The 26,859-nt window shown below is 44.8% G+C and overlaps 1 protein-coding gene across 5 annotated transcripts in view; it reads left to right on the forward strand.

The window, feature by feature from the left end:
• Window positions 1-10,388, forward strand: part of HPCAL1 (hippocalcin like 1) — a 64,040-nt gene extending 53,652 nt beyond the window's left edge. For all 5 annotated transcript variants that reach the window (XM_015622844.3, XM_015622842.3, XM_015622843.2 and 2 more), the window contains 3 exons: window positions 4,911-5,313; window positions 6,430-6,535; window positions 9,171-10,388. In XM_015622844.3, coding sequence (XP_015478330.1) covers window positions 4,936-5,313; window positions 6,430-6,535; window positions 9,171-9,268 — 582 coding nt within the window. In that variant the 5' untranslated portion in view covers window positions 4,911-4,935 and the 3' untranslated portion in view covers window positions 9,269-10,388. The remainder of the gene's footprint in view (window positions 1-4,910; window positions 5,314-6,429; window positions 6,536-9,170) is intronic.
• Window positions 10,389-26,859: the final 16,471 nt, after the last annotated feature.

The following is a 26,859-nucleotide window of genomic DNA, read 5'->3' on the forward strand; positions in this document are numbered from 1 at the left end:
ACAAGGATCAAACTTTTGAAAATAGAGCCTTGGTGACAGATCTGATGCTTTAGGTATTTTAATAAAAAAATCTTCCACCCCCGTTGAAATGGTTCTTGCATTTCAGAACAACCCAGGGCAGTGTTTGCTGCCTGGTTTATGCTGTTCTTATCCTTTGAGTTCCTGCAATTCTAGAGGTGCTGTGCTACAGCTTCATGACTGTAACACATTTGATACACTTACACTGCTTCATATGTGAGCACTGCAAGAGAAATGGTGCTACACTTCTCCCCCACAAAGCAGATAGCTCAGATAATATGAAGAGTATTTGTTCTGTTTCTCTGTTCACTGTCTTTCTCAGCTGGAGAGCACCTCTGTCCTACAGACAGGCATTTCATCAATTTTCCTCTTTTTATTAGCACTAAATTAGTATCCAAGGGGGTTTGCACATGGAAATGCATCTCTAAGGAGTTATTTCTCCTTTTGCAGCCGTAACTGATTCACTGAGACGATCCCATCACGGCAGTTTTGCTGTCACAAGCTTTGCAGTAAGAAGCTGTTTTGGTCTCTGGCTTTCTGGGTTGCATGGTCAAAGCATGGTCCTAGCAGCTGTTGTTGGCAGAGAGTTCTTGTAAAAGTGGGATGCACTGAGCTTTGTTACAAGTGTTTCAAATACTTCAGTGCGTGGATGCTGACAGCCAGTCCATCTGTTGGTAAAAACACAGAATTGCTACTTTAGCTGTTTCAGACTTTGCTGCAATTACGCACCCCAGGGCTACATAACCCAACATTGTGGTTAAACCCCAGCCCCCAGTGGAGGAGGAGAACTGGGGGAAACAAGGTAAATCTGTGGGTTGAGAGAAGAAGAGTTTAATAACTGGAAAAAAAAAAAAAGTTATAATAATTTTGATAAAAATTGCAATGAAAAGGGAGATAATAAAAAGAGAGAGAGAGGTAACATCCAAGAGAAACAAGGGATGCACAGTACAATTGCTCATTCCTTCTGACCAGTGGCAAGTGCATCCCTGAGTGGTTACCGGCCCCTGCCCCAACAATCCCCCCAGTTTATATTCTGATCATGATAGTATGGAGTATACCTTTGTTCAGTTCAGGTCACCTGTCCTGGCTCTGCTCCCTCCAAATTTCTTGTGTACCTCCTCACTGGTAGATCATGAGAAACTGAAAAGTCTTTGACAACTCAGCAACAACTAGAACTTCAGTGTTTTATCAACATTATTCTCATTCTTAAATCAAAAACACAGCCCTGTGCCAGCTACTAGGAAGAAAATGAACACTTCCCCAGCTGAAACCAGGACACCAGCATGTGTTTTGGTCTCAGTTAAAGATGTTTTTGCTCAGGCCTTTGCTATGAGATTATTACTGATTTTTTTTGTAAGCCTAGAAGGACAGAGGTTACATTCAGGTGGGAGTTGTCTGGCAGCTGTTTTGAGCCTGGAAAAAATTAATTAGAGCAGGCTGTAGCACCACATAATTTTATCAAAAACTTTGGTGTGAAACTGGAACAAAAGTGCACCTGCATTTGCCCCTGTTTAAGCCTTACATGGCCCAGCGTCTCTCATGAGCAGTGATTGACTTGCTAAGCCCTCAGCTCTGCGTTTAGACTACCAAGCTGTTCCTTGTCTGATCACCTCAAGGGCATTCCTGCGATTGTTTTTCTTACTGCTATGATAGTGCCAGATGCTCTGAGGGTTTTGCTCATCAGAGTAAGCAGGGACAGACCTTGCTGCAGTATATGTGGCACTGCTTCCCTGGATCTCACCCTGGTGTGATGGGAAATGAGGGAACGGCAGGCTGTGCTGGTGTTGGTCTCTGCTAACAGCCCAGGGCAACGTATGGTGCAGGGATGTCTCTCCTGCCTTGCCATCTACACCCACTGCAACAAGTGATTTAGCTGGTAAAGGCTCATTTTAAAAAAGCAACAAAACACAGCCCTAATCACAGGACTGACCAGAGCATCCCCTTGCTCCCTGTGATTTCCATTAGCAGCCATCCTCTGAGTGGTCTTGTGGCTAAATCAGCTGCTGAGCCTCTGGAAAGTGATTTGATGAAAGCATTTTATAGCAATCGAATGAAATGTCAGTTGGATGCCAGCAGCAGGGGTTGCTGTCATGATTAATGAGATATTTAGGCATTTCATTTTGAAGGAGCTACCTGCAACACAATTTACATCAAAGCTGGTTTTTTTAGATGGGCTTTAATAAATTAATGTTAATGTTGGTTATTTAATTATTCACATCAAATGGGTTACAACTGCAGGATTGCATTTGGGCTGAACACGTTATGAAGCCTTTCAGAAAGCTCATATGCAAAAAAAGGTTGTCTTCAGAGCATTGCACATCTTCTGATATAAAGTGATGTGGAAGAGGAGGAAGGGTTGAAAAGGCCTGTAATCTTTTGAATGCGAAGATTGCTTGAATATAAAGCTTTTGAAGCTGATATTTAATGAGCATTTCTTCAAATAACAGGATGTATCTAGCACTAGGAAAAGTAGTGAAATCTAGCAAGTGGGACTATTACCTTACCTCTTTGTTGTCTAGGGGTCTCTATTTTTAAGAGAACAGGAATAATAAAGGTATTCTAGGAAGAGGGAGAAATCAAACTTTTTCAGACCTCTTTTAACTACCAGTTGAAAGTTTTGCAGTCCTGAACCCTGCAAATCAATAAAGCTGAGGTAGTTTCTTCTCAAAGCCCAGCTCCTTTGTTAAGTGGTCTCCACCGTTCCTCCTGCCCTTCTCCCAGGGAATTCTGAGGCAGTGGTTGGTGAGGCAGGGGCTGCCTTTTGACCCAGACACTAGTTCTTAAAAAGCACTGGGAATCATGAAGGGAAGGGGCTCACTGAAGGCTGGAAACTGCAGGCGCCTCCTCACCTAAGGACAAGAACATACTGTTACAATTTCTGCTCTTTAAAGGGAGGGACCACGTCTGACCCATTTGCTCCAAGCTGCTCTTTTCTGCAATTTGACTTCAGCAGACTAGAATATCGTATTTTCTGCCCTTGGCACTGCAAGGATGACTATCTGGAGCAGAGTAGATTCAAAGATGGAAAGGCAGTGGCAGTAGCTGAGAGTGGTTTGACTGGAGGGCAGCCTGATGCTCCCCTAGGGTTGATGCTGGCAGAGACCAGGAGCTGTAGCATCCCTGCATATTGGGAGCAAGCAGAGGTATGTCAGGTAGGTCGAGAAAACTCTGCAATATAAGGGACAAAAATAAAGCTTTGGAGTTGAAATCTTGGCAGCTTTTCTGGGAAACAGAAGTGCTAATGATAACATAGTTGTCTGTTAAGCTTGGTGCATGGAACTAACGAGCAGCTGGCTGGGTTTTGTCTCTGAGCATTAAGCCACAGAGCAGGATGTGGATTTTTTACATTGTTGAGGCAGTGCACAGACTTAGTGGAATACAAATAAAACAAGCTTACATTCTGCTGTAGAGCAACTTATTTTTTGCTGACCTTTAGCATTTTAAATTTTTTTGGGTTCTTATGCATGCTTGGAATTTTTACTCTCTGGGAAGTGCTTAGCCCCTGTTTTTCCTGGTCTCTGCATGCTTTGCAGCTCAGCTCTTGCAGTTTCCAGGTAGTCTGCAGTGTTGGCCTATTACTAACCTGTCTTCTGCATTGGTTCTGAGCAAACCAAACAGGCACAACAGTCTGTGCAGAGAAATATAATTTATGCAAACCAGTCACAGGGGTCTGGATGTGACTTTGTGCACACTTGTGAATAAAATTTTTGAATTTGGGGAAGAACATGCAGTTCAACCTCTAGCTTGGCAGCACAGTTCAATATTGCTAGGTAGCCATGAAAGAGTGCAAGAAAAGCCAGAAATTATCAAGGCTTTGTTTTTTTCCTGTTGTTGCTTAAGTGCAGATTGACCATCTTTTATTTTGCTGAAGGAGCTCTCCTGTTGCTGGACAGTCTCACCTTGTGTGGCACAACGTGGGAACTGTCAAGAGAGAGGACAGACCCAGTCCTCTCCTGATATCCTGATGAAATCCTGAATTTAAAAGCGCTTTGGCCCTTGTGGGGGAATATTGAATCTACTGAATAAGCTTCTCTAAATGTATAAACCCTGGAAAGAGTTGCTTTGCCAAACATTTTACTTTAGAAAGCCTTATTCTCTGATTCTTTAGGAGGTCTTGAAAGGATTAAATCCCTTGTGCTGGTGCTGCTGTCACAGTGATCCATCTGCTCATGCTGCCTCTATGGCTGAGAAAAAGAGGGAGAAGTCTTTTGGGGTGCTGAGCTTACCCTTTCTGCACCCTCCTGTGACCCTCAGGTGCCACAAGGAACACCAACCAAGCCCCACCACACAGGGGCAAGCCCCCACTGCTGTGGGGCAAGGGATGCAGAGAGAGAGGAGAAGCTCTGTAAGCCAAAGGGTTTCAAAGAGCATCTGGACAATGCAAACGTGATTGGCACAGAGCCACCTGCCCTTCCTGCTTCTTGTTCAGCTGCATTTACTTTCACTTTTGAATACATGAATTTTTCTTTCCATCACTGCTGCTGTCCCTGCCTGCTCTCGCTCAGCCATGGCAGCAGATCAGCCTGTGTAGGGATGCAGGGCTGGGCATCACAAGCCATGTGATGGAGGAGTAGGATTGCAGCAGAGAACTAAAATACTGAGCTTTGTTATTTCCCATCAATTAAGGATTAATAATAAGAATTAATATTTCCCAAATACTTCCTCCTGAACTACCTTCCTTTCCACAGCGTATTTGTCACTGGGAGACCCTAGAGGAGAGGAAAGGAAGCCAAATTAAATGAGCTCTTTTCCTGGTGATTTGTAGCATCCTTTTTCTCCTCTTTCCCCCTTGCCCCAGGGGCATCCTCTGTTTCTCACAGGGTTCTACCTCTCCCCAGCCCCTTTCTGCCTAGTGTGCCTGGAGCTCAGGCAGATTTTCTCTTGCTTTGCAGCTGCTGAACCCGGACCCAGAAGAGGATGGGGAAGCAGAACAGCAAGCTGCGCCCCGAGGTGCTCCAGGACCTGCGTGAGAACACCGAGTTCACAGACCACGAGCTGCAGGAGTGGTACAAGGGCTTCCTAAAAGATTGCCCCACGGGGCATTTGACTGTAGAAGAGTTTAAAAAAATATATGCAAATTTTTTTCCCTACGGCGACGCGTCGAAGTTTGCGGAGCACGTTTTCCGCACCTTTGACACTAACGGCGACGGGACGATTGACTTTAGGGAATTCATCATCGCCCTGAGCGTCACCTCCCGGGGCAAGCTGGAACAGAAGCTGAAGTGGGCATTTAGTATGTACGACCTGGATGGCAACGGGTACATCAGCCGTGGGGAAATGCTAGAAATTGTGCAGGTGAGGCATTATCTCTATTGGACATCTTATTTGTGTTGCTGTAACCTCTTCACCACAAGACAGCTGGAGCTGGACATGAGGGATATGCTGAGCTGGGTCACTGCTGCCCCTGGGAGGTTCCTGAGCCAATGGTCCCCAAAGGGACCCACAATGGGACCTACGAGATGCAGATGAGGAAAGGGCCTGAGATATGAACAAGGCACTTGTGCAGCTGGCCTGCAGCCAAAATTCTTCAGCTCTCCCTGGGGGTTTCTTAGTGTGATGTTCATGGGATCAAAAAACCCTAAATGCAAATTCTATTGACCTGATTAATCTCAGAATTAATGCTTTGAATCTTCAAATCTGAGTCAGTGTGAACTCTGTATGAAAGGCTGTAGCATGCCTTTGTCTCCCAAAGGCAGAGGACATGTAGACCACAGGCTGTATTGGGGGCAGTGCAGTCCCCTGTGCCCCTACCCCACATGCTGGCAGGGGTTTGGCCTCAGCAGTGGCTGCTTGTCACCCACTGTGCAGCTGAGCTGTGTGTCCTGTGCAGTGCAAGGGAGTCATACATCAGCCAGTGCCGTGACACTTGGTCCTCATGGCTGAGGTGTGAGGTTTGGACTGCAGATACTCTAAAGAGGTCTTATAATTATTCACATTCTTGTAAGTCTGAAGATGCATTTCCTTACCCATCCACAAAGAAAAACAACCCCTATTGCTGTATATTCATATTCACCATAATCCATGTAGCACCCCACATGCACACGTGTAAGTGGGTGCAGGGTTAGAGCCAGACAAAGAGGCGATGGCTTAGCCCAGCTGCAGAAGAGAGGGTTGCACACCATTGTCTCCTGTATTTTAGCTCAGTCCTGCTCATATATTAATCTAGACTCTGACTTTCAGTTAAACTGACCCAGCGCTTCTTTTGAATCATGAATGAATGCAAGAAAAAATAAAAAAGCTGCAGTCAGAAATTTCTATTCATTTTGGTTTATAAAGTCCTGCAGCTGCCTGCCAAGGTCAGCTGTCTTTTTTTGTTGCAATAAGCTCAAATTCTTTTCTCTGTCCCATGCCTTATCATTTGGGTTGTGTTTTTCTTATATCACTTTTTTAACTTTTTTTTTTAATACTCAGGCAATTTACAAAATGGTTTCATCAGTAATGAAAATGCCAGAGGATGAATCAACTCCTGAGAAGCGAACAGACAAAATCTTCAGACAGATGGACACAAACAATGATGGTAGGATTGCCACTGGTACCCCTTCCTAAGCTCTAGAAATAGAGGTTTTCTAGCCCAGCCTTGGTAGACAGCAGAATTTTGAGAGATGGGGTAGGGATGTCCCCACTGGTGCCTCTGGTCTCTGCCTGGCCTCACTGAGCATCTCTGGTCCACAAACAGGGTGAATTCTCCTGCTGGGGAACTGGTAGGGGAGCAGTCCTTCCCTGACATTTCATGTGTGAATCCCCTTCTGCAAAGGCTCTTCTGAAATTCCTGTGTCCATTGTCTTTGTGTTATTTTCTCTGGGCACAGCACAAACTTGGCACAAGTTTTTACTCCCACTGCCCTTGATAGGGTTCCACTTTTGGGCTTGTCATCAGTAACATGAGTCCTGAATGTGGCTGGGCACCTGAAAGCAAAAATTCCCCTGGGTCCATAATACTTATTTTCTGTGCATGTTTATGGCATGTATACATACATGGTCACACACCTCTGTTGCACTATGAGCATCAGGGGGATGTAGAAGCTCCCAGGCCAGGCTGTGAAGCTCCCTGATAAATTATCTGACAGTGTACCCATCACAAGCCCTCCACCTGTGCTGGCTCATTACCATGGGCTTGAAAAATACAGGCAAAAAATGATCAGTTTCCTCTTCTCACCAGCCTGATGACATGTTTTCTCTATTCCCAGCTGAGGTGGAGCTTTTTCCTGAGAATTACCTGTCAGAGGCTGAGGTGGCAACTGCCCACATCAAAGTCAGGAGCTGTGTCCTACTGATGTGCTCAGTGGGAGCAAATATTTGATTCTAGCACTGAGATATGAAGACCTGAAAAAATACCATCTTATGTACAGAAAGGGTTTTATTTATGAGAATTTTATTGCTGCATTTTGGTGTCTGCTGCTGCAGTCCCCAGGGCAAATTCCTGGCCTTGCTGAAGTCCTCAAGTATTTTACCTTTGACTTCATCAAAACTAGCACTTCATCCCCTGGCTTGACATGTGGAGGGCTCTAAAATAACATGATTAAAATATTTTTTGTCTCCAGAAAGTAGCAGTGCATGCAGATGTGCAACAGAGTAGTGGTCCCAAAATTGTTTATATATATGCATCCTCCATATGTTGCACTTTGTTGATGAAATAAAATCATTCTATTCTGAGTAAAACATCAGCCCTGCAAGCCATGCAGTGCAAAGCAATAACATCTGCATGTGTGTGTCTGATGGCTGAAAATGTTTCTTCCCCATCTGACTGTTGGGCATTGCAAATAGACTTTGATTTTGGCTTTGCTTTTAAGTAATACAGGGCAAGGGACAAACTAATAATATTCTGATAATTAGGAGACCTCTGCTTTTGTTAAAAACATTTGGTTTGGGAACATTAGCTTAAAAGCCAGAAGTTAATGTGCCACAGGTTTCTGAACTTCTGTAATTTCTACATGAGGAAGACTTGCTCATTCATGGAATCATAGATGTATGTCCCTAAGTGCCACATCTACACGTCTTTTAAATGCCTTGGGCAGTCTGTTCCAATGCTTGACAACCAATTTGGGGAAGAAATTTTTCCCAATGTCCAATCTAAACTTCCCCTGATGTACCCTGAGACCATCTCCTCTTGCCCTATTGCTTGTTACTTGGGAGAGGAGTTCCTCCCTGTTCAACCTATTTTTGGTGCCCTGGTTCTGAGTGCTGGAGCAGGGGAGTATTGGTGCTAGCTACCTGCCAGGGGGCTGGGTCGCCCCATGATGAGGTCTGAAAGACCAGATGGAATATTTCCTCCATGCTGTGCCATGCCATTCCATGGGACTGTTTGAGCTAGGGGACGCTGGGGTGGTTGCTCCTTCAGAGATCCATTTTCAGATCCTCAGACTGTCCATCCAAGGTCCATCCAAGTCTGTTCCTCTGGCCTAAACTAAAGATGCATAAACCAGAAGTGCTCAGGAGCAACACATAGCAGTAGGTGTGCCCCAGGGCTGGTTTTGCTTGTAAAAAAAGAAAAAAACAAACCCCATCCTGTTCCTGTACACCCAGCAGGGCACAGAAGGTGACTTGCAGAGTCATGGAACCATGGAATAAATTTGGGTTGGAAGAGGCCTTTGAAGGTCATCTAGCCCAACACCCCCGCAATGAGCTGGGACATCTTGAACTAGATCAGGTTGCTCAAACCCCGGTCCAACCTTGTAGGTGCCAGAGAAGCCATGACTGCTCAGCCTTATGTGTCACAAGAAAGAAGAGGACAAAGTGGGGATATTTGGAATATTTAGGTTTAAAGTGCTGTAGTATTACAAGCATAATTTCAAAGCATACATGTGTTCAGGTACCGTAGCTTGTGTTCATGTGTCATGTTATTTGTATAGTCTGGTTCTGAACAAAAAGCTGCCAAATGGTATTAGAACAGTTGTTTTTAGATTTGGGACTGTATTCTTAAAAAAATAGCAATTATTATGCTGGATTGTTTTGCAGAAGAAAAATGCATTTGGGCTTAAAGGCTTGAGTAGGATTTAGCTGCTGTGCATTGCACTAAATTCCCCTCGCAGCCTTTGCGATAGATTAAATAGATGCTATGTTGCCTCGGTGAGGAGAGATTTTTTGCTACAGCCATGGTGACAGGAACAACTGACTTTTAAAAATGATTTCCATTTTGGTTTTCCTCCCTGTCAGGTAAACTGTCGCTGGAAGAGTTCATCAAAGGTGCCAAGAGCGATCCCTCCATCGTGCGGTTGTTACAGTGCGACCCCAGTAGCGCGAGTCAATTCTGATAAAAGCGGACAGTGTGCTCAGAGAATCTCGGCTTGTGTCCTTCAAGCTTTGCTCGCAAACGGATGCCTTCTCAACCATCCCTCCACACTTCGCGGATAAGATCCCGTTGCCAGATTGTGCGTGTGTGTGTGTGTGCGCGTGTGTGTCCGAGCGAACCAGCCCTCGCTCCCCCCACTAACACCAGTGCAGTTTTCCTGCGGCAGCTCCGTTTCTGCTTCCCCGTAATGTTACGATTCACTCTGCACATTTTAAACATTAATCGAAAGGTATGTTTACATGCAGCTACGAGAGAGTTCAATGGCTGGTGAGCTACCACTTCACTTAGTCTGTGAGAAAGGTGATGGTCCTGTAGTTCCCAAGAAGATGCTAGGTAGGACTTTTACCCAAAGTAGCAGATGGTAGATAATTTATTTTGCTTCAGAAATTACTATGTTGAAAAAAAAGAAAAAAAAAGAAAAAAAAAAAGTGGACTGAATGGAATAGAAAGTTAAAAAAAAAAGAAAAGAAAAAAAAAAGCAGCTTTCCTGGGCATGGTTCCAATTTTCTTTTTGAGGAAAATTGCTTGCACTTATCTAATGGTCTTTACTTTCTTTTAATATATATATAAATTATATATATATGGTGAAGTAAAATTTTAAATATTTAGGTCATCTATTTAAGGCATAAAATAGAATTCAAGCTTTGTTTCTTCTAGTCGTCTGTGATTTATTCAAATCTTGGAGATTGTTTTTTTGTGATATTTATGCATTAGCAAATTGCTGTTCCAAAAGAAATGCATGACTAGCAGTTTGTGGATATTTCACTCTGTTTAATTCCTGAATGCAAATATTTGTTCATTTTTACTGTCAGTCATTCCAGCATTACTGTATTAACAAAAGACCTGAAAGGAGTTCATCCTCATTTTGTATTTCTCAGTGGAGTCCTACTTTCTGGTGGTTGCTGCGTTAAATGGCTTTTGAGTGCCCCGAGGTGACGTGACTGGCACTGCTGTTCTCGACTTGGCTACACCTCCTCCCTTTTGCTGTCGATATGTTAATAGTCTTGTGCATTCCAGTGTTATTTAATATCTGCCTAATGCCAAGAAATATTAATTGAAATAAAAGACTACTTTTCTTGTCACTGCCTTGTCACTTGGTCTAAGCCATGCACCAAGTTCCTAGCGTCAGGTATTTGGGGAAGGGCAAGGATGGCTCCCTGCACAACGTCTCCCAGTCTTGTCCAAGACACACTGCCTTTTAAGTACATAGAGATTTTGGGAGCTGGCTGTTGTGGCTGGGTAACACAGTGGTGTTGGTGCTTGTGGGATCCAGCTCCATCCCAGATGAATCCAAGCTAAAGATGGCAGGAAGGTGACAACTCAATTTCAGCTGGATGCAGAACAGCTCAAGGCAATGAAGAAAGAGCTGCTGGCCCTGCTGGCTGGTCTTATGTGACCACAGGTTTACAAAATAAAACTTCTGTCAAGTACCAGGTACTTGCTGTTAGACTAACATTTGACATTGTTAGCATGGGAAGCAGTTTTCTCCACATTCATCAGGTCTGCAAGTAGCTGCATGAGCCTACCCTCTCTACAAAATAAAGTATCGAAAAATTATTGGTCCTGAAGTTAATGTTGAGTATGTAATGAAGGGATTTTTGCTGTGTAGAATGTTATAGTAGTGGTTACATGATAATACTTTAATATTAAAAGAAAGAGAAAAATGCTTGCAATATCCAAGTGGAAATACATTTAGTGAACTTGGTCTACAATACAAACTTGTGTCAGTGCTGCCAAGCAAAAGAGTATGTTCATTTTTTCCCCTGGAAATTCAAATTTGAGCAATTAAACCAACAGACCTTTCAACCACAACGCACTGCTGATGAGGCAATCCTGAAAGGGATGTTAATCAGAAGCCTGCCTGTTTTCCCAGGCTGAGCCCAGGAAAAGAAACCCAACTACTGAAAGAAATGCAATTCCATGGTTGCTGATAGCCTATCTCCAGCCTGCTTGTGTTCACGCTGTCAGTCTGTCTGCCAGAAGATGCTGGGGTGTTGGACATGCTGCAGATGTTCTTACACTAATTCACTTCGTGAATGGGCTGGGTCCAAAAGCAGCTTTTTAGATGTGAATTGGCCACCATGGGCTTTATAATTTCTGAGAGTGTGAAAAAATATCTCTGACCTTGCCCTGGGGTGGTACCTCTGAGGTAGACCACAACATTTGAATCTTGTTTGTGCATTCTTAAAATGAGTCAGCCATATCTTCAGTCAAGCACTGCATGATATTGTGGGCACCAAAGATGTGAAAAATGCTTTGCTGTAGCATTCATAAAAGCAGCAGTTCTTCTGTCATCATTCATTTGCTCCTCTAAGTGGTAATATTGCTGCTTCCTGGCATCTCAGTTCTTCTGGTTTCCTCTGCTGTCTGTAGTGAATAGCAAGTTTAAGTAGCTGTTTAACAAAGCCCAAACTCTCCTCATTTTGGGGGAAAAAAACCACATCTCCTTACAGAAGCTCATTTTGACCTTGTTTTTGCAGAAAGAAAGTGAATCTAAATTTTAGAGGTTAGAAAGTTCCCATTTCTTTGATGTCACAATTTTTTTCTCTGAAATGGGCCAAGGTATCCAGGATGGAGTTTGCTGTCTGCCACAGTCTTACAAGCCCCTTCACAGCCCTGTGCAGACACTGGGATTGTGTCCTGCTTCAGACAGACATCAGACCAAATTTCTTCCATCTTTCCCTTTGCCTCTTTAAACTTTCCAATCCCAGATTTAGAGTTTTTCTCAGTTATCCCTCACTGTTTTCATAGCTTGTAAGGAGTTTCTTCTTTTCAGGGCAAGATGATTTCATTTCAGACTGGGACTGGAACAAATTATGTGAGTAAGATGTTCCCAGCCTACCTTTAGGAAGAAGTGAAGGAAGACCCCCAGGAAAGGTAGTTCCAGGGGAATTGAGAGATGATCTGAAGCCCAACCAGGCTGAGCTTTTCAGAGGTGGCTTCTGATACAGTGAACCTTTTAATTAAAAGGCTAGCTAAGTACTGGAAAGGGTTTTATCTGCTGCTTCCAAGCAGCTCTCTTAAAATCAGACGTGTTTCAGAGGTTGTGTATCCAGAGTCACTGGGTAACTTTGATCATCTTGGTTGTGCTTGAGCACCTCCTCAGAGGATGTCTCTGCTTTCCTGACTGATAACAAGGACTCAGACGGGAGAACAATTTCCATGCTCCTTCTCCAGGATGTCATTTGCATGTTGATCCAGGCAGAGTTCAAAACCGATGGAGAAATCAGTGAAAAGATAAGAGAGATTTACTGCTTGTTGGGCTGCCAGGACTGTCTTTCATAGAGGGACTGTTGTGTAGAGGGGTTAATAATTTGGGAAATTAAGTCCAGGTGATTGATAGAAAACTTCAACTTGTTAAGTGGTCTAAGTGTTTTTGTGAATTGTATTTTTAGTCAAAAATTGAGTCAAGCTTAGCAAAAGTAGTTTAGCACAAGAAAACCTCACCACTGTGTCCATTTTTACCTCACTTTAACAACCTATATGATTATTTTCTCACCATGGAGATACCTAACACTGATAGTTCTGGCTAATTACTACATAAATTCAGGCTTTTCTGTATGAATTGCAGGTCTTGTTAAGCTAATTTAGAATTATGTCATTGCCTTTCAGATAAAGTCTGTCTGGTTGCAGCCTAACTCCAGTGTGGTTGATGGAGGTGCTTGGATTCAGTCTTGGGTGTCTCCCTTGCCAAGTTTGAATTGGCCCTTTGTTTTTAAATCAGGCCCTTTGCAATGTATTTTTAGCGTTAGCCTCTGAGTAATAAACTCCTGTGAAGAACAACGTGAACGTTTCTGCAAGCACGGGGCAGATGGTCTCCATGGATAGTCCTCAATCCATTATGCAGGGCTCTATTCATATTTAAAGGTTAGGAACAGCCATCGACTTTAATGGTCCAGTGGGCAGAGTGGCATTTTGAGCTCCCTGTGCTGCACCATGGCAGATACAGTGCTGATGAACCTGATAATTGCTGTTATCTCTTTTGGGAAGAGAGATGCTTTATTTATTGAAAAGAAGGAAAAGGGTGGGAAAGGCAAAGTATCTCTCTGTGTAGGAGCTCTGGAGACATGCCTGCATCGCTGGGAGCAGCGTGCCTGCAAGCAGACCTTACCCGTGCCCAAGTGTATCCAGTGTGATGGTTTGGATGCAGACACACTTCTGAACACTCTCATGTTCACTCTGGCTGAAGGGTGACCAGTGCATCCCAGAGGGTCAGGTTAATCCCAGGCTTTCAGCCGTGTCACACGAGGCAGAAACCACTGCCAGAAGGAGGAACCGGCATGACAGCTGCCTGGTGTCTTCAGGGACAGACAGGCAAAGTCACGACCACTAGTTGGGTGGCTTATTTTAAGAGCTAGCTGGCTCTTCCTGATGGAGGAACAATTTATCACAAACAAAATCTGTATTGATTGGGCTGTCACTAGAGGTAATTGTCTCTCACATGAAGGTGAGAAGCAGGATCCCCTCCTTGCTCCTGTCCATGCACCTTGCCATACCTTGATGTTTGGTGTTGCTGGGGCCTGGGTGTGTCATGCTCAGCTCTCTTAAACCCTCCCTGCCTGTGGACTGTAGCTTTGAACACATCTTTAGTGTCTTCTCTACCCTGTTCCTGGCACTGGGAGCTGCATCACTACATCTCTGGGCACTGCCAGCTCACAGCTGTGCTTCCAGTGCAACCAACCCAGCATTATTTTTACCTTTCCAAAACAATACAACTCTTTGCAATGCAACTCAGGACTTTGGCAGCTTCTTCTGCCTTAACGTTTTTTTACCTTTGCATAAACTGTTCCATGCAGCGGTATGGGAACTTAGTGCAGAAGGCAGGTCACACTCTAAAATCCAAGTTAGTTAGAGATATATTGCAGCAAATAGGACAAATTGTATGCTGGGTGAAATTTGCCTCTGCACTGTCACCCAGGCCATTCTGCAGGAAATGAAGTGTAAGCTGTTTTTCCCTGGAACTTGGCTGTGGCTTCTTTTTCCCAGCACTGGGGACAGGGTTGCACTTCAGTAGAGAACAGGAGCAGGGACAAGTCCTGCCTAAGGGTCCCATCATGCCAAAGTCACACACAATATAAACTTGCAGTTTTTCCTAGGTCAGGACACCTTTCCAGTCACTATTTGCATTTTGCTTTTTAGTTTCCAAGTAAGTATTATCCTTAAAGCCTAATGTGGGTATATATACACTGAGACAGGATTGAATCCAGATTTTCTTCAGCAACATGTGGAGAAAAGTAGCCTGGGAGGAGACCTTATTACTATCTACAACTACCTGAAAGGCAGCTGTAGCCAGGTGGGGATGACTAACAAGTAACAAGATGAGAGGAAATGGCCTCAAGTTGCACCAGGGGAAGCTTAAGAATATTAGGAAAAATTTCTTCACTGAAAAGGTAATCAAGCATTGGAACAGGCTGCCCAGGGAAGCAATTGAGTCATCATCCCTGGAGGTATTTAAAAAATGTGTAGATGTGGCTGTCATTTAGTGGTGGACTCCACAACTTTACAGGTCTTTTCCAACCTAAATGATTGTGTAATTCTGTGACTGTGCTGTGGCTGTGCATGATTCTGCTCCATCTTTCCTCACTCACAAGAGCAGCCATGTATTTCCTCTATGTATTAAAGCACCTCTAATCCTTCCTTGACTTGCTTGCACAAGAAGATGCAAACTGCTGTGTCCCACTGGTGTCTCCATTGTGGGTACATGCAAGAAGAAACACCTTGTTCCTCCCATGTGGGGTTTGGGTTGTAACCAGTACTGTGCTGAGTCTGCACCAGCGCTTGTGAAATCCAAAGGAGGTATCTGGCAGGCAGCCTCTACTTTCCCTCTCTGTAGGACCCTTTTTCCTGCTTCTAAGAATTGTTCTACTGCATCTTTGAACAGTCCTACTGTATCTTCACCATGGCGGTGGCTGCAGGGACAGCCCATCCCACACTTTCTGCATGTAGCTGTGAGATTCTGTGCTGGAGATCTGTGGAGCAAGCCTGGGGTGTTCCTTGCCCAGGTCTTAAACTAAACATGAATAATGGGCGATAAGTGAAATCAGGCGTGTTTGAAGAAATGCTGAGATGCTCAGACTCAGAGGAGAGTGCCAGCTAACTCACTAGGATATTGACCCATCCCCTCTTATGGAGAAACAGGACTGGGTTAGGGATAAACAGAGCTGGTACAGACAATCCTCTGCTTGAAGCTGGAATTTGTCTTCCATTTGGGTTGTTCGGGAGCAAGATGTCTTTGTGCATGGTTTTTAAAGTGTTTTGGGAGCAGCTAGGGGAAATGCCATGTGCTGAGCATCACAGCATGAAGCTGGGAGCGTCATCCTCTTGGGGACACTGAGACCTCATTTGCTGCAGCTCACAAGAGCAGCAGGCTTCCCATCTCCAGCTCCCTCTGGGTTGTTGTGTGGGAGCTTTGGCCTCCCTGCTCCAGCGCAAAGGTTCAGTCGCAAAGCCGAGGTGGGAGAAGAGACCCCTCCTCTCACCAGACCCAGCTGGTGTGAGCAAACACCCCGCTCCTGGGGCTGCAGCAATGACTGAACTCATGTGGTTTTCCTCTTTATTCTTCAATATTTTCCTGAACCCTTTCAAGGCAAATTCCACTGCTGAGCGGATGCCATGGGCAGCAGGCGCGGTGCTGGCAGCTGGTTCCTCAGGGAAAAGGTGAGTGCACTGACTGTGCCTTAATATGCCATTAATGATCAGGAACAAAACACAGACATTACAGACACTTTCCTTGGACAAAATAAAATAAGCTCAGATGATTTAGATGTTAGTGTTGCACAGCCATGGCTACTCCTTTGCTGCTTTCCTTATGAATTATTAATACATGTGAGGCTCACGACAAGCAGGTTTGACGCCTGCTAAAGGACACAGGCAGTGACACTGTGCTTGTGTGGTGACACCGAGGAGCAGGGTTGCCTGCATGCTGTGGACAGTGCTGGTGTTTGAAATGGGTTTCAGGTGCCAGGGTTTACCCCACACTGCGCCATCCTCCACCTCACCAGCATTGTGTGCAGTGATGCCTCAGGGGGCTGCTGCTGCCGGACACCCTGAGCACTCTGGAGAAATGTGATCTTTGGGGAGCTGGCTTTCATAGCCTTGCTGTGCCCTACCTGGATAGCCCTAGGGGCTAAAGATAATCTTGTGTAAAAGAAGAACTTTGCTATTAAGCAGGAGTGGCTTAAGTCACTGTTGACTTAAGCAGCTGTTGAACCCTTCTGAATTACTTGGCAGGGAATTCCACATCCACTTCTCACTGAGCTGCTGATGTCACCACCAGTTCCCTGTGGGACCTGCTGACAGCTGCAGTGCATAGCAGGGCTCCTCAAGCAGCCCCCTGTGGGACTCCAGCTGTCTCATGAGGATCCCAATGTCTTTTGGAACCAAGGTATCATGGGCCACATTGGTGAAACCTTCAGGACTGCTCACTTGATGAAACTCACCAACTCCAAGCCTGCCCAGACCTTGAATAGCACTGCTACTAGAAGCTGGGGGGAAAAAAAGTAAAGAAAAAATAAAAAAAAAATTAAAAAAAAAAAAACCCAAAACAAGAAAAAAGGTATTTTCCCTTTTTTCCTTTGGGCGTGATGCTTTCCTGATGCTTGTGAGGGAGATGCTGGCCACCCTAGCTGCATCTCTATGTGGCCCCTCCAGTGCCCACCACATGGTATCCAGATGATGCTCTCCACACAGCAGAGGCCAGGGACATTTCAGTTGCTATGGAAACACAAAAAATGGAGCCAGGAGTTTAATTTTTATTTTTTTTCTTTCAAATCAAAATTACTTGAAACCCCACTAGCTATTTTGGGTGACTTTGCAGCCCCCAGTGTTTACCTTCTCTGCACAGTTCACAGCATCCACACTGGGCAGGACACTCGAAAGGAACAGAACATTCCCTGTCCAGCAGCATGAGTGCAACCATGCATGGAATGGTCTGGCAACCAAGACAGTGGAAGGGACCCAAGTCTTCTCTTTCTCTTCTCCATTCTAGCAATTGTCTGACAAAGTTACTCTCAAAGCACTTGTGCTTTGCAGTTCCCCTGCATTTTTTGGTGGAATTTGGCATCACTTAGAACAGAAGGAAAGGAACAAAGAGGACTGTGAAGGACAATTTTGATGAATTTCCATATTCCTGTAGTTGATTCTCAAAACAAAGCTCACAGCACCAAGCCTAACAGAGTTCAAGAAGCATTTGGACAATGTTGTTGAGAATATGGTGTGATTCTTAGGAATGGTCCTGTGCAAAACCAGGAGTTAGATTCAAGGATCCTTGTGAGTCCCTTCCAACTCAGGATATTCCGTGATTCTACCATCAAACATCAAAGTTTATGCTGTTTCTTGCATTTACACCATCATTTTTCTAATTTTAGTTTCTTCTGTGCCAGCTAATTTTGTTAGGCTTCTTCCACTCAGCTATGAGTTTCAGTGCTCTTATGTGGTGTGTGTTTTTAAACTTCCTTTTCATGCTTGAGCCAGCACCAATTGACAGTAACTCCCCCAGCAGCCCATGCTTGCTTGCTTTGGGTGTCCCACAAATCCCAGCAAGCCACCTTGCAGCTGAACTTGTGGGCAGGCAGCAGGCACCTGTGGCAAGGGACTTTATTGAAAATGTCCATCAGCTGATGCCACCAGCAGTGCACAAAGCTGATGGCACTGGCAGTGTGGTTCCTTGCTGTGCTGCTTCACACTCACAAGCACTTTCCTAAGGATAAAGCTAAATGTCCTGCCTCTGGGGTTGCCTTGTTCTTCCCTAGAATGAGCAATTCTAGGGAAGAACTCTTCCCTCTTCTTCAGGACACCTCTGTCCTGAAGTCTGAGTCACTTCAAAATTTTCACTTCCATCAGCAGCACAGCTCTGTCTTAAAGGCTTTTTTTGAAGCTAGACTGCTGAAGTTGATTCCTTCCTCAGTAATGTGATTTAAATCACCCTTCAATCACTAGTCATTTCCTCACCTTGTGGCAATAAGGACAAATTAGTAGCTTAAATAAGAGAAACATGCTTCTAGGAAATGGCTTCAGTTTGGAGTGGGGTTTTGAGAAGCAGCTGCCAAGCTTGGATCAGTTGGTTTCTCTGCTGTGGGTGTATGATGGAAAAGGTCACAAGCAGGAAAAATGGCACATTCCCATGTTGTGCACAACAATGACACAGAAGGAAAGAGTTTCTGAGTGCTGGGGGGGGGTGCTACCAGAGCACTGTAGTCATCATCCCTGTCTGCATCCTCTTTTCACCTGCACCAGAAGCTCATGGCCACAGTGGGTGGGTAGATTTTTCTGGATGGCCCAGCACCCTCTGAAAGTCACAGATTTCAGTGCTTAATCAAGCCCTGAAAGGAGAGGGAGTGTGCTCCCACTGATGGAATGTAGCCACCTGCATCATTGAACAGCAATGAGATTTAGCCTCCAGGTCATGCCTTTACCTTAAAAATAGAGGAAATTATTTTTAATGTGAGAAAGAGTGATGGGAGATGTTAAGACCCAGTTGCAGGGGTTGACATGGTGGTCTTGCATCTGGAAACAAAGCTTGTTCCAACAAAGTTCACTTGCTCTGCCCATGGGATTGAGAGGACTATTGGTACTTCAGAGAATTAATCACAGCCTTACAGGCTGGCTGGCCATCTCAGGTGACTAATTAGTGATTTGCAATGAGTTGGAGCCCACAGGCATGCCCTGTTGCATCCTGGAAGAGAGGATGGAGTTGCACACTGAGTATCTGGGTAAACTGGATTTTCATAGAGGTGAGAAGAGCTGAAGTGAATGTATTTGACCCAGGCAGGTTTTTACCTTTATCCATGTATCTTATAGCAAGCTTTTTTTTTTCACCCCAGAATAGTGATATTTTACTCTTCAAAAGAGAAATATAAAGACTAATAAACCAGTATGGTGGTGAGAAGCCAAGCTATTTCATTTCTTTTCCTTAACCAAAGTTACAACCACTGCTATGGGTGTCAGTGTCCCAGGCTGAGGAGCTGCTGTCACTCAAAATGCCACAGGAAAGGCTTTCCAGCAGCCTGTTAAAATCAACAGTAAGAAATTGCTTGTATTAAGTGGTAGCCACCTAAGTGCACCCAATGAACAGAAGGATGAGAGTGTAACTTCTTCCTTAATTCAGCCTCCAGCAAACATGATAGCGAATTATTAGCTGGGCTTTTTTTAATCGCTCCAGGACATGGTCTAAGGAAGTCCAAATCAGTAAGCCCCATGTCAGGACAAGAAAAAATTAGTAGAAACTTTAGTAAAGTATAGGCATCGCAGATGCTAGGATAAATGTGATGTATAAAGGGAAGAAATAAAATGAGCTCCTACAAATGGAAGTTGTGCCTGATAAATCTGTGATTTCTGCAGGAATGAAGAGATAACACATTCTTAGATGGTCTGAAAAGGGATGGATGGATGGATATAAAGAAGTTCACTGGTGATACAGGATTGTTTAGGACCATTAGAGATTAGGCAAAACATTGCAGAAATTTTTCTCCATGTCAATTTTGAGGCAGCAAAGCTACTACCCATTAACTAAATCTTAGTTATCTAATATTAACTAAAAAAAAAAAAAAAAAGTCTAAAAAGCAGTGGTTCTAACCATTCATATACTTTGAGGTGAAAATTTAAATGGTATTGGGATCACTTTGGGTAGAGGTCTGAAAATATCAGCTCAGTGCTCACCTTACAAGAAAAAGAAACTTTTGGAGACACTTAGACTTGCAGTTGAGGATGTTATTGACGTGGATAAAACAATTCCCTGGGTATTGTGCTCATCATATGTGGTTACACTGGCCTCTAGGACCTGCCACCCCTGCTCTGGCACAGCATGTCCCCCCTGTGCAGCCTGTATGCCCGTGTTTCTGTGCCCTTAGCTCTTTGCTTGACAATTTAAACTTTAAACTGTCTACATGGCAGCTGGTACCTGGCTAAATTATGTACAGTGCCAGCCATACCCGTGCAGAGCAGTGGCAAGAGGCTTCCCAGCTGCCTAATGTAGGCAGGGAACATTTTGATCAGCCCCTCTTGACCCTGCAGCTAATGCAGGCCAGCGAATCTGCCTTGGTAATTTGTGTACCAGGCTTTTACCTTTGGCCTGAGGCTGGAGATGATGTTAAACATCTGCTGGTGGACTCCTGAGGGTGACGTCAGTACTCTTTTGTCCTAAGTCTGGTACCAGCTCAGCTGCATCCATCTCTCCCAAAGATAAATTGTACTTTATTGCACGATATTGCTCAGGACAGAAAACAAACTCATTAGGTACCAGCAATTCAGCACTTTACACTCATAGTAATAAATAATGACCAGAGTAGCTTTTTTTACCCCCTTTCACTTTTTCTTTCCTTTCTTCCTTTTTGTCAGTGCTCAGGCTCTCAGAAAGAACAGATGGGCTGGCAGGATGGCAGAGGATGGTTGCAGAGCGTCCCTGTGCATTACTGGGGCAGTATCAATAAGCCAGGGTAGCAGGGATGTGCTCTGCCTTGCTGCAGTCCCACTGCTATCCTCTGCCCAAGCAGGGTGGTGTTCTGCAGGAGACAACAGCAGTGGGAGAAACTCAGGGTCTCTCCCAGGGCATGTCTTGGGGTACATCCAAGGGCACACCCAGATTAAGCTGTCCAGCCCTGGGTAAAGGGCGGCCTCCACCTCCCACATGCAATAGGCACTGTAAGACATGTGTCTCCAGCCTTCCTTAAGCCATGGGATTCTTGTTTGGTCAGGGAGCTGGGCACAGCTGGACTCATCTTCTGCAGAGGTTTTCAGGGAACCCTCACTCTACCAGCCTTCCCTTATCTCTCATCGACTGCAGACACTTCAGGGAGTCTCTGTTGTGCCCCACAAACCCCTGGACACGGTGGCATTGGGCAGAGGAATGGTGGGAGCTGCTGGTAACCCACCTGGAGGGATTCACCCCGGGCAGGGTGTGCTGGGCCTCCCTGCTCTGAACTCTTCCCTCGAGCTCAAAAGCCAAAGGTTTAAGGAGTTATGTTTTACCTGCAAGTCCTGATTCCCTCTCAGCTTGCTTCAGCAGTGCCAGTCAATTTATTTGCTGGTAAAAAAGAAAATAGTGCGGGCAGTAACCGGAGCCTTGGGAAGGCCCCGGAGCTGAGGGCCTGGTGCCGCTGCGGAGCCAGAGCCGCAGTTCGGGGCTGGATGCAGCAGGGTGCGGGAGGAGCGGGGCCTAGCGCGGGCTGCTGCTGCCATCTAGCCACGGTGCCGCTCAGCCCTCACCCACGCCACCTTCTTGGGCTGCGTTCTGCCCGCGCTGCTGCTTTTCCGCAGCTGTCCTCTTCTGAGCCACCAAGAGAAGGTATCTTTTAAGGTCTCTTTGTTCGGCGCACCCTTTCCAAGAGTGCAGCCGTAGGGGCAGCTCGGCGATCACAGCCCTGCCCTGCTCCCCACGGGCGCTGTGCCCCACATCCTCCCTCCCCGGGATCCTCTCCTGGGGGAGGACACCCCCCGTTCCCTGGATCCAGCGGCTCTCCCACGACCCTGCCCTAAGGACACCATCAGCGTCCTAAACCTGAGGCTGGGAATAGGTCTCGGCTTTTGAAGCCATTTGCTCCCTCCAATGTCTGTAGCTCTCCCAGGAGGAGAAGCAAACAGCGATCAGCACATTCAGCTGGGGACACAGGAAATCTGCTTTAGGAAGCTGAGAGGCCACCTTATAAGGGTCAGGTGGGTGAGGAATCTTCACGCCATGGAGCAGGATGAGACTCTTCCCTTTGTTCCAACAGCAACACTGGGTCCTTGGTTTAACATCTATCACCACTTCTTCCCTGCTACTTTTTCATTTTTTTGAGGCAGGACTGTGTCCTCTCCCTTCAGCAGCTCCTCAGAGGCTGCTGCCCAGTTTAGATCCATTTTAGCACTGGAGCACAAGCCCTCACCAAGCAGAGCCCCATAGAGGGGCTGGTAGTGTTGGCAAACCCCATTGCTGAATTGAGGGAACTGTGCTAAGGGCTCAGACCTAAGGCACTGCCAGATGCACTAGGGAGCAGGGTGATGACAAGAACACTAGGATTGGAAGTCACAAGTCCCAAGGATTGGAAGACAAAAGAGCAGTGACAAGAACACTAGGATTGGAAGGGACTTCAGGTGGTCTCTAGCCCAGGCTCCTGCTCCAAGCACGATCAGTTGCAAGGTCAGCTCGGGGCTGCTCAACACCTTGATCTGTCAGGTCTCAAAATCCTCCAGAGATGGAGCCTGGCCAACCCCACTAGTCCTGGCTGTCCCCATGAAGCAAGTTTCTCCTTTCATGCAGACTGATTCCCAGGTTTCAGCTTGTGTCCACTGTCACTTGACATCAGCAATCCTGCAAAGCTGCTCTACAGAAGGCAGCATAAATCAGTTCCATGCACTTAATCAACCCACCCACCCCAAAACTCTGACAATAGCAAACATAAATCAACCCCAGCAAAAGAGAATAATAAAAAACATCACAGAAATAGCTACTGAAAGAACCAAGCCTCAGACTGGGGTCCCAAGCAGGAAAGTGGAAGCTGACAGAACATTTGAGGTAACAGCCTTAATAAATAATTAAAGGAACTCCAGCGCTTTTTGAAGTTTTTTGTGTATTAAAACCCTCACATGCTTTGTTTCTCATCTCTGTAAATTGATGGGATGAGACCTTTAGTCATGTGCACATACTTTATCCTTGTACTTTCTTATTTGCATTTGTTTGCTCTAGTAACCTCTCATTCATGCTGTGGTCTAACACCGGGAGTGTGGGATTCATTTGAAGCTTTCCCTTTCACTCCTTTTCTCCTCCTTCCCCGGCTCTGACCGACAGTTGCTTTGTGCATTTTTTTTGAGCTGAGCTCCATCTTGTGGGCTTTTCTGTGGCAAATTAGTCACCACATCCTTATCTCTGGGAGGATCTCCCTTGGCTCCAGTCAGAGGAACACCTCCCTGTTTTGCTTGCAGTCAGGTATAATCATAGAATCAATCACAGGGTTAGAAAATGGCTTGGGTTGGAAGGGACCCTTAAAGACCAACTAGTTCCAACACCTTGCCCCTGGAAGGGACACCTTCCACTAGACTAGGCTGCCCAAATAACCCACTGGGGAATGAAACCCAGATGGCAGAAGAAGGTGAGTCCCATAGTACCTGACTCATGAGGAGTTTGGGAGCCATTCCAATGGGGTGCAGGAGAAATCTCCCTCCCCGTAATCAGAAGTCTCTAGCAAGTTGGATTTTCTTTTGCTTTTCACTTCAGTTAATTGTTTGATGCATGCTTTGACTGTGACATGCATGTGTGACATGCAGAAAAGTGGGACAACCATTGCTGAGAAATATTGAGCTGTTACAGTGAAATGCTTTTGCTACTGATGAACTATAGTTAACAGCAAGTAAACTGAGTTCTTAAGCAGGATTTTTTTAATATAATAATGCAATAGATTATTTTCTTCTTATCCTCACAGTAAGGGCAGCACTTCTGTTCTTACTGACATGTTTTTCTGTTCCAAGCATTGCAATCCTGTGCTTTTCAAGATTGCCAGCATCTTTTTTTTTCCAGCTAGTGAGCTTAGTAGCCAAATATAAAAGGTGATGCTTAAGCCAACTGAATGTCCAAATCCTATTCTCACATGGTAGGGAACTGCTATCTCAGGGTAGGTTAAATAATTCCCTGTATTTTGGAAATTCTTTGTACTGAGCTGCTACAGTTGCCCTTTCTCAGCTCCTTGCTGAGAAACTCAATGCTTGCTGAGCTCTCAAGGTATACTGAGCCTCCTCATCCCAAGCAATGATAAAGTGATGGTAACAACCCAGCTGGGAGCAATGCTCTCTGCATCACTGTCTGGAAGTGTCTCTGCCTTTCTATCCCTTCCTGAATTGCTGCACAGCCTTGCTGTCTTCTGGCTGCTCTCTGGACTGGAACGTGGCAGCTGGCTCTGTACCACGAAAGCGGGGTGAACCAATTAGTCCTTTGAAAAGCACTTTGAGAGCATGAACTGAAGAGACTATAACTGGAAGGCACTTAGTTTTTGTGGGAATACTGTAGGTAAGACTGGGACCAGCTCCCTAAAATGAGTGACAAAAAGAAGGGTTGAATTCAGCATGATAATGCTTTTGTCTTCAGGCAAAGACCAACACAGAGAAAAATTGTTTTTGCTGTGTAAGCATCAAGAAACACATGCAAAAAGGGGTGAAATATTTACTGGACTGTAGCAATACTTGCAAGACTACATGGACACACAAGACTGCAGTGTGCTCCCTTGATTTCCCAGTGATTTCCCTGTAATGCTTGTGGCCTCTCCATGCTGAAGTGGAGGGGACTCAGGGGGCCAGTGTTGTTCATGCCCAAAGTGTTCACCTTCACCCTCAGACTCACCCTGCAAAGGGCAGCATCATTTTGGTGGCTGTGCCCCTCTGGGTGCTCATCATCAGCTTTCCAAAAGTGGCACCACTGTGGCTGAGTTGCTCTAAACACCTCCTGTACTGAGAACTATAAAATTAACTGGAGAGCATGAGTAAAGATTACCAAAACCTAAGTCTCAGCCTCAATATATGCTCCCTATTCTCAATGTAATTTTGGGGTGGTAAAATACAGTACTTTAAAGAGCTTAAGACAAATTTGAATTGCAGGCATTTGTGACATGGGTACTGAAACCAGACCATGGCCATGGAGATACCAACTGCCTTCAAACTTGTAAAGAAAATCAGCTGATGCAATCAAAACCAGGGACACTATCCAAAGCAAGTCACTCTCACTTTTGGTACTGATCAGTGCTTCTTTCAAGAGAAAATAAAAAATAATAATTATTGCAATGATTGATGATATTTTTCTTTTTGTCAATTAAATAATATTCATCTAAGCTCCTCTTGCAATATTTGTGGATAATGATATTTTTTTACTTTTTTTTGTGGAAGAGGGTTGGTTTTGATCTGGAAATCTCACTGCAAATTGATGCTGTGTTTAGCTATAAAACAAAAAATAATATAATATGGTAAATAAATATAAATTATAATTATGTAATATAAATATAAATATAATATTATAAATAGAAAAAATTAAAGGATAGTAGTTTCTGGGGATGAGGTCTGTGCAGAGGAGCTCCTTCCAGCAGCTCCAGGTTTGTTTCTGCTCCTGCAGGTGGAGTCATGGGGTTCCTGCTCAGTGCTGCTCCCAGCTCTTGGTTTCTCTGCTGATGAAAGTGAGGTGGCAGAATTGACTCTGCCACAGCAAATAGTGCACCAGCACTTTGTCTGCAAGGCCTATGTGGTAGCCTAGAAGACAGCAGCTTAAAATGTAAAACATGAGTGAAATGGTCCTGCAGTAGGACAAGGGGTACCTGCCCCATGGTACATTGCCATCAGCAACTTCCCCTTGTCCCTTACTTCCTCTCACTTTATGTCATTATTCTCCAAACTCTCCTAAAACATCTCCACCTTTCATTTGCCATCTGATATAATTCCAGAGGATGAATGTTTCTCAGCTTTTTTTGGTATATGAAAGCACCTTTGCAGCAAAGAATGTCAAATGTGAGCTGATCCCCAGTTCAGAACATGTATGGCTGGCTGCATGTGTTGGGACTAAACATAAGACCTCAGCTAGATCCCAAGTCAGATGTCAAGTTTCTTCACCATTCAGAAAAATGGGGTGATGAAAGCCATCTCAGACAGATGTCTTGGTATTTTCCTCAGATATTACTTTCTTTTTACACATGTAATCCCACGAGAATCAACATCACCAGCACTGGTGCCAGTGAGTGGAGTGAGCACCAGGGACATTTGGAGCAGGGATGCCACAGCCTCTGCTAATGTGCCAGCAAAGCTCATTGTGAGACAGACAGAGCACCACACAGAGGCAAGGCAAGCAAGGAGCAAGCTGCAAGGCAGAGGCTATTCTTGGCTCCAACTTAAATATTTTTTGAGCTAATTACATCAGACAGATGCAGTTGATCTCAATTTTTCTGGCATGCAGCTCCTCCCTTCCTCCTGTATCAGACAACCTTGCCCCAGGGAGGAATAATTAAGATGTGCAGTTAGAGCAACTGGATTTGATCAATAAACACAGCAAAACAGAGCAAAAGTTTTAATGTTCCAAAAGGTCATCAAGGGGAGGTCAAACTAAACCATATGAGCTTACTGCTTACTTTGTTGCATCTTTGCTATCCTACATGGTCCTTGCTCTAGCTACCAGTAGGAAACAAATTTCCCTACTGTGGATTGTAGGGAATACCCACAGTCACCCTAGGACCAAATGCTGTCACTTGGGGTATTTTAAAATCAATTAACAAATGGGCAACTAAGATTCTGTGGAAGCCAGGAGCCAGGCAGCTGTGAGATGATCTATCCCAAAGCCCAGAACATCTGTTCAGCATAACCTGAGAAAGTTATATCTTGCTTAAAGACACACCAGCACTACTGTAAACACTTCTTACCCTCAGAAAGTGCTAAAAGTCCCTTGGCAAAATCCATTGGTTTTGGTTTTGTTTTTTTTTACACAAATATGTTTCAGATTAGCTGTTATTAAGCACTTGTCACACTTGTTAGATATGGCTTAGAGCACATCAGCCAAGTCTATGGCATACCTGCCATAGGAGAGAAAGGTAAAGAACTACAGTAAGCCACTTCTCT

Source organism: Parus major, chromosome 3, assembly GCF_001522545.3.
Source record: "Parus major isolate Abel chromosome 3, Parus_major1.1, whole genome shotgun sequence".
Lineage (NCBI taxonomy): Eukaryota > Metazoa > Chordata > Aves > Passeriformes > Paridae > Parus > Parus major.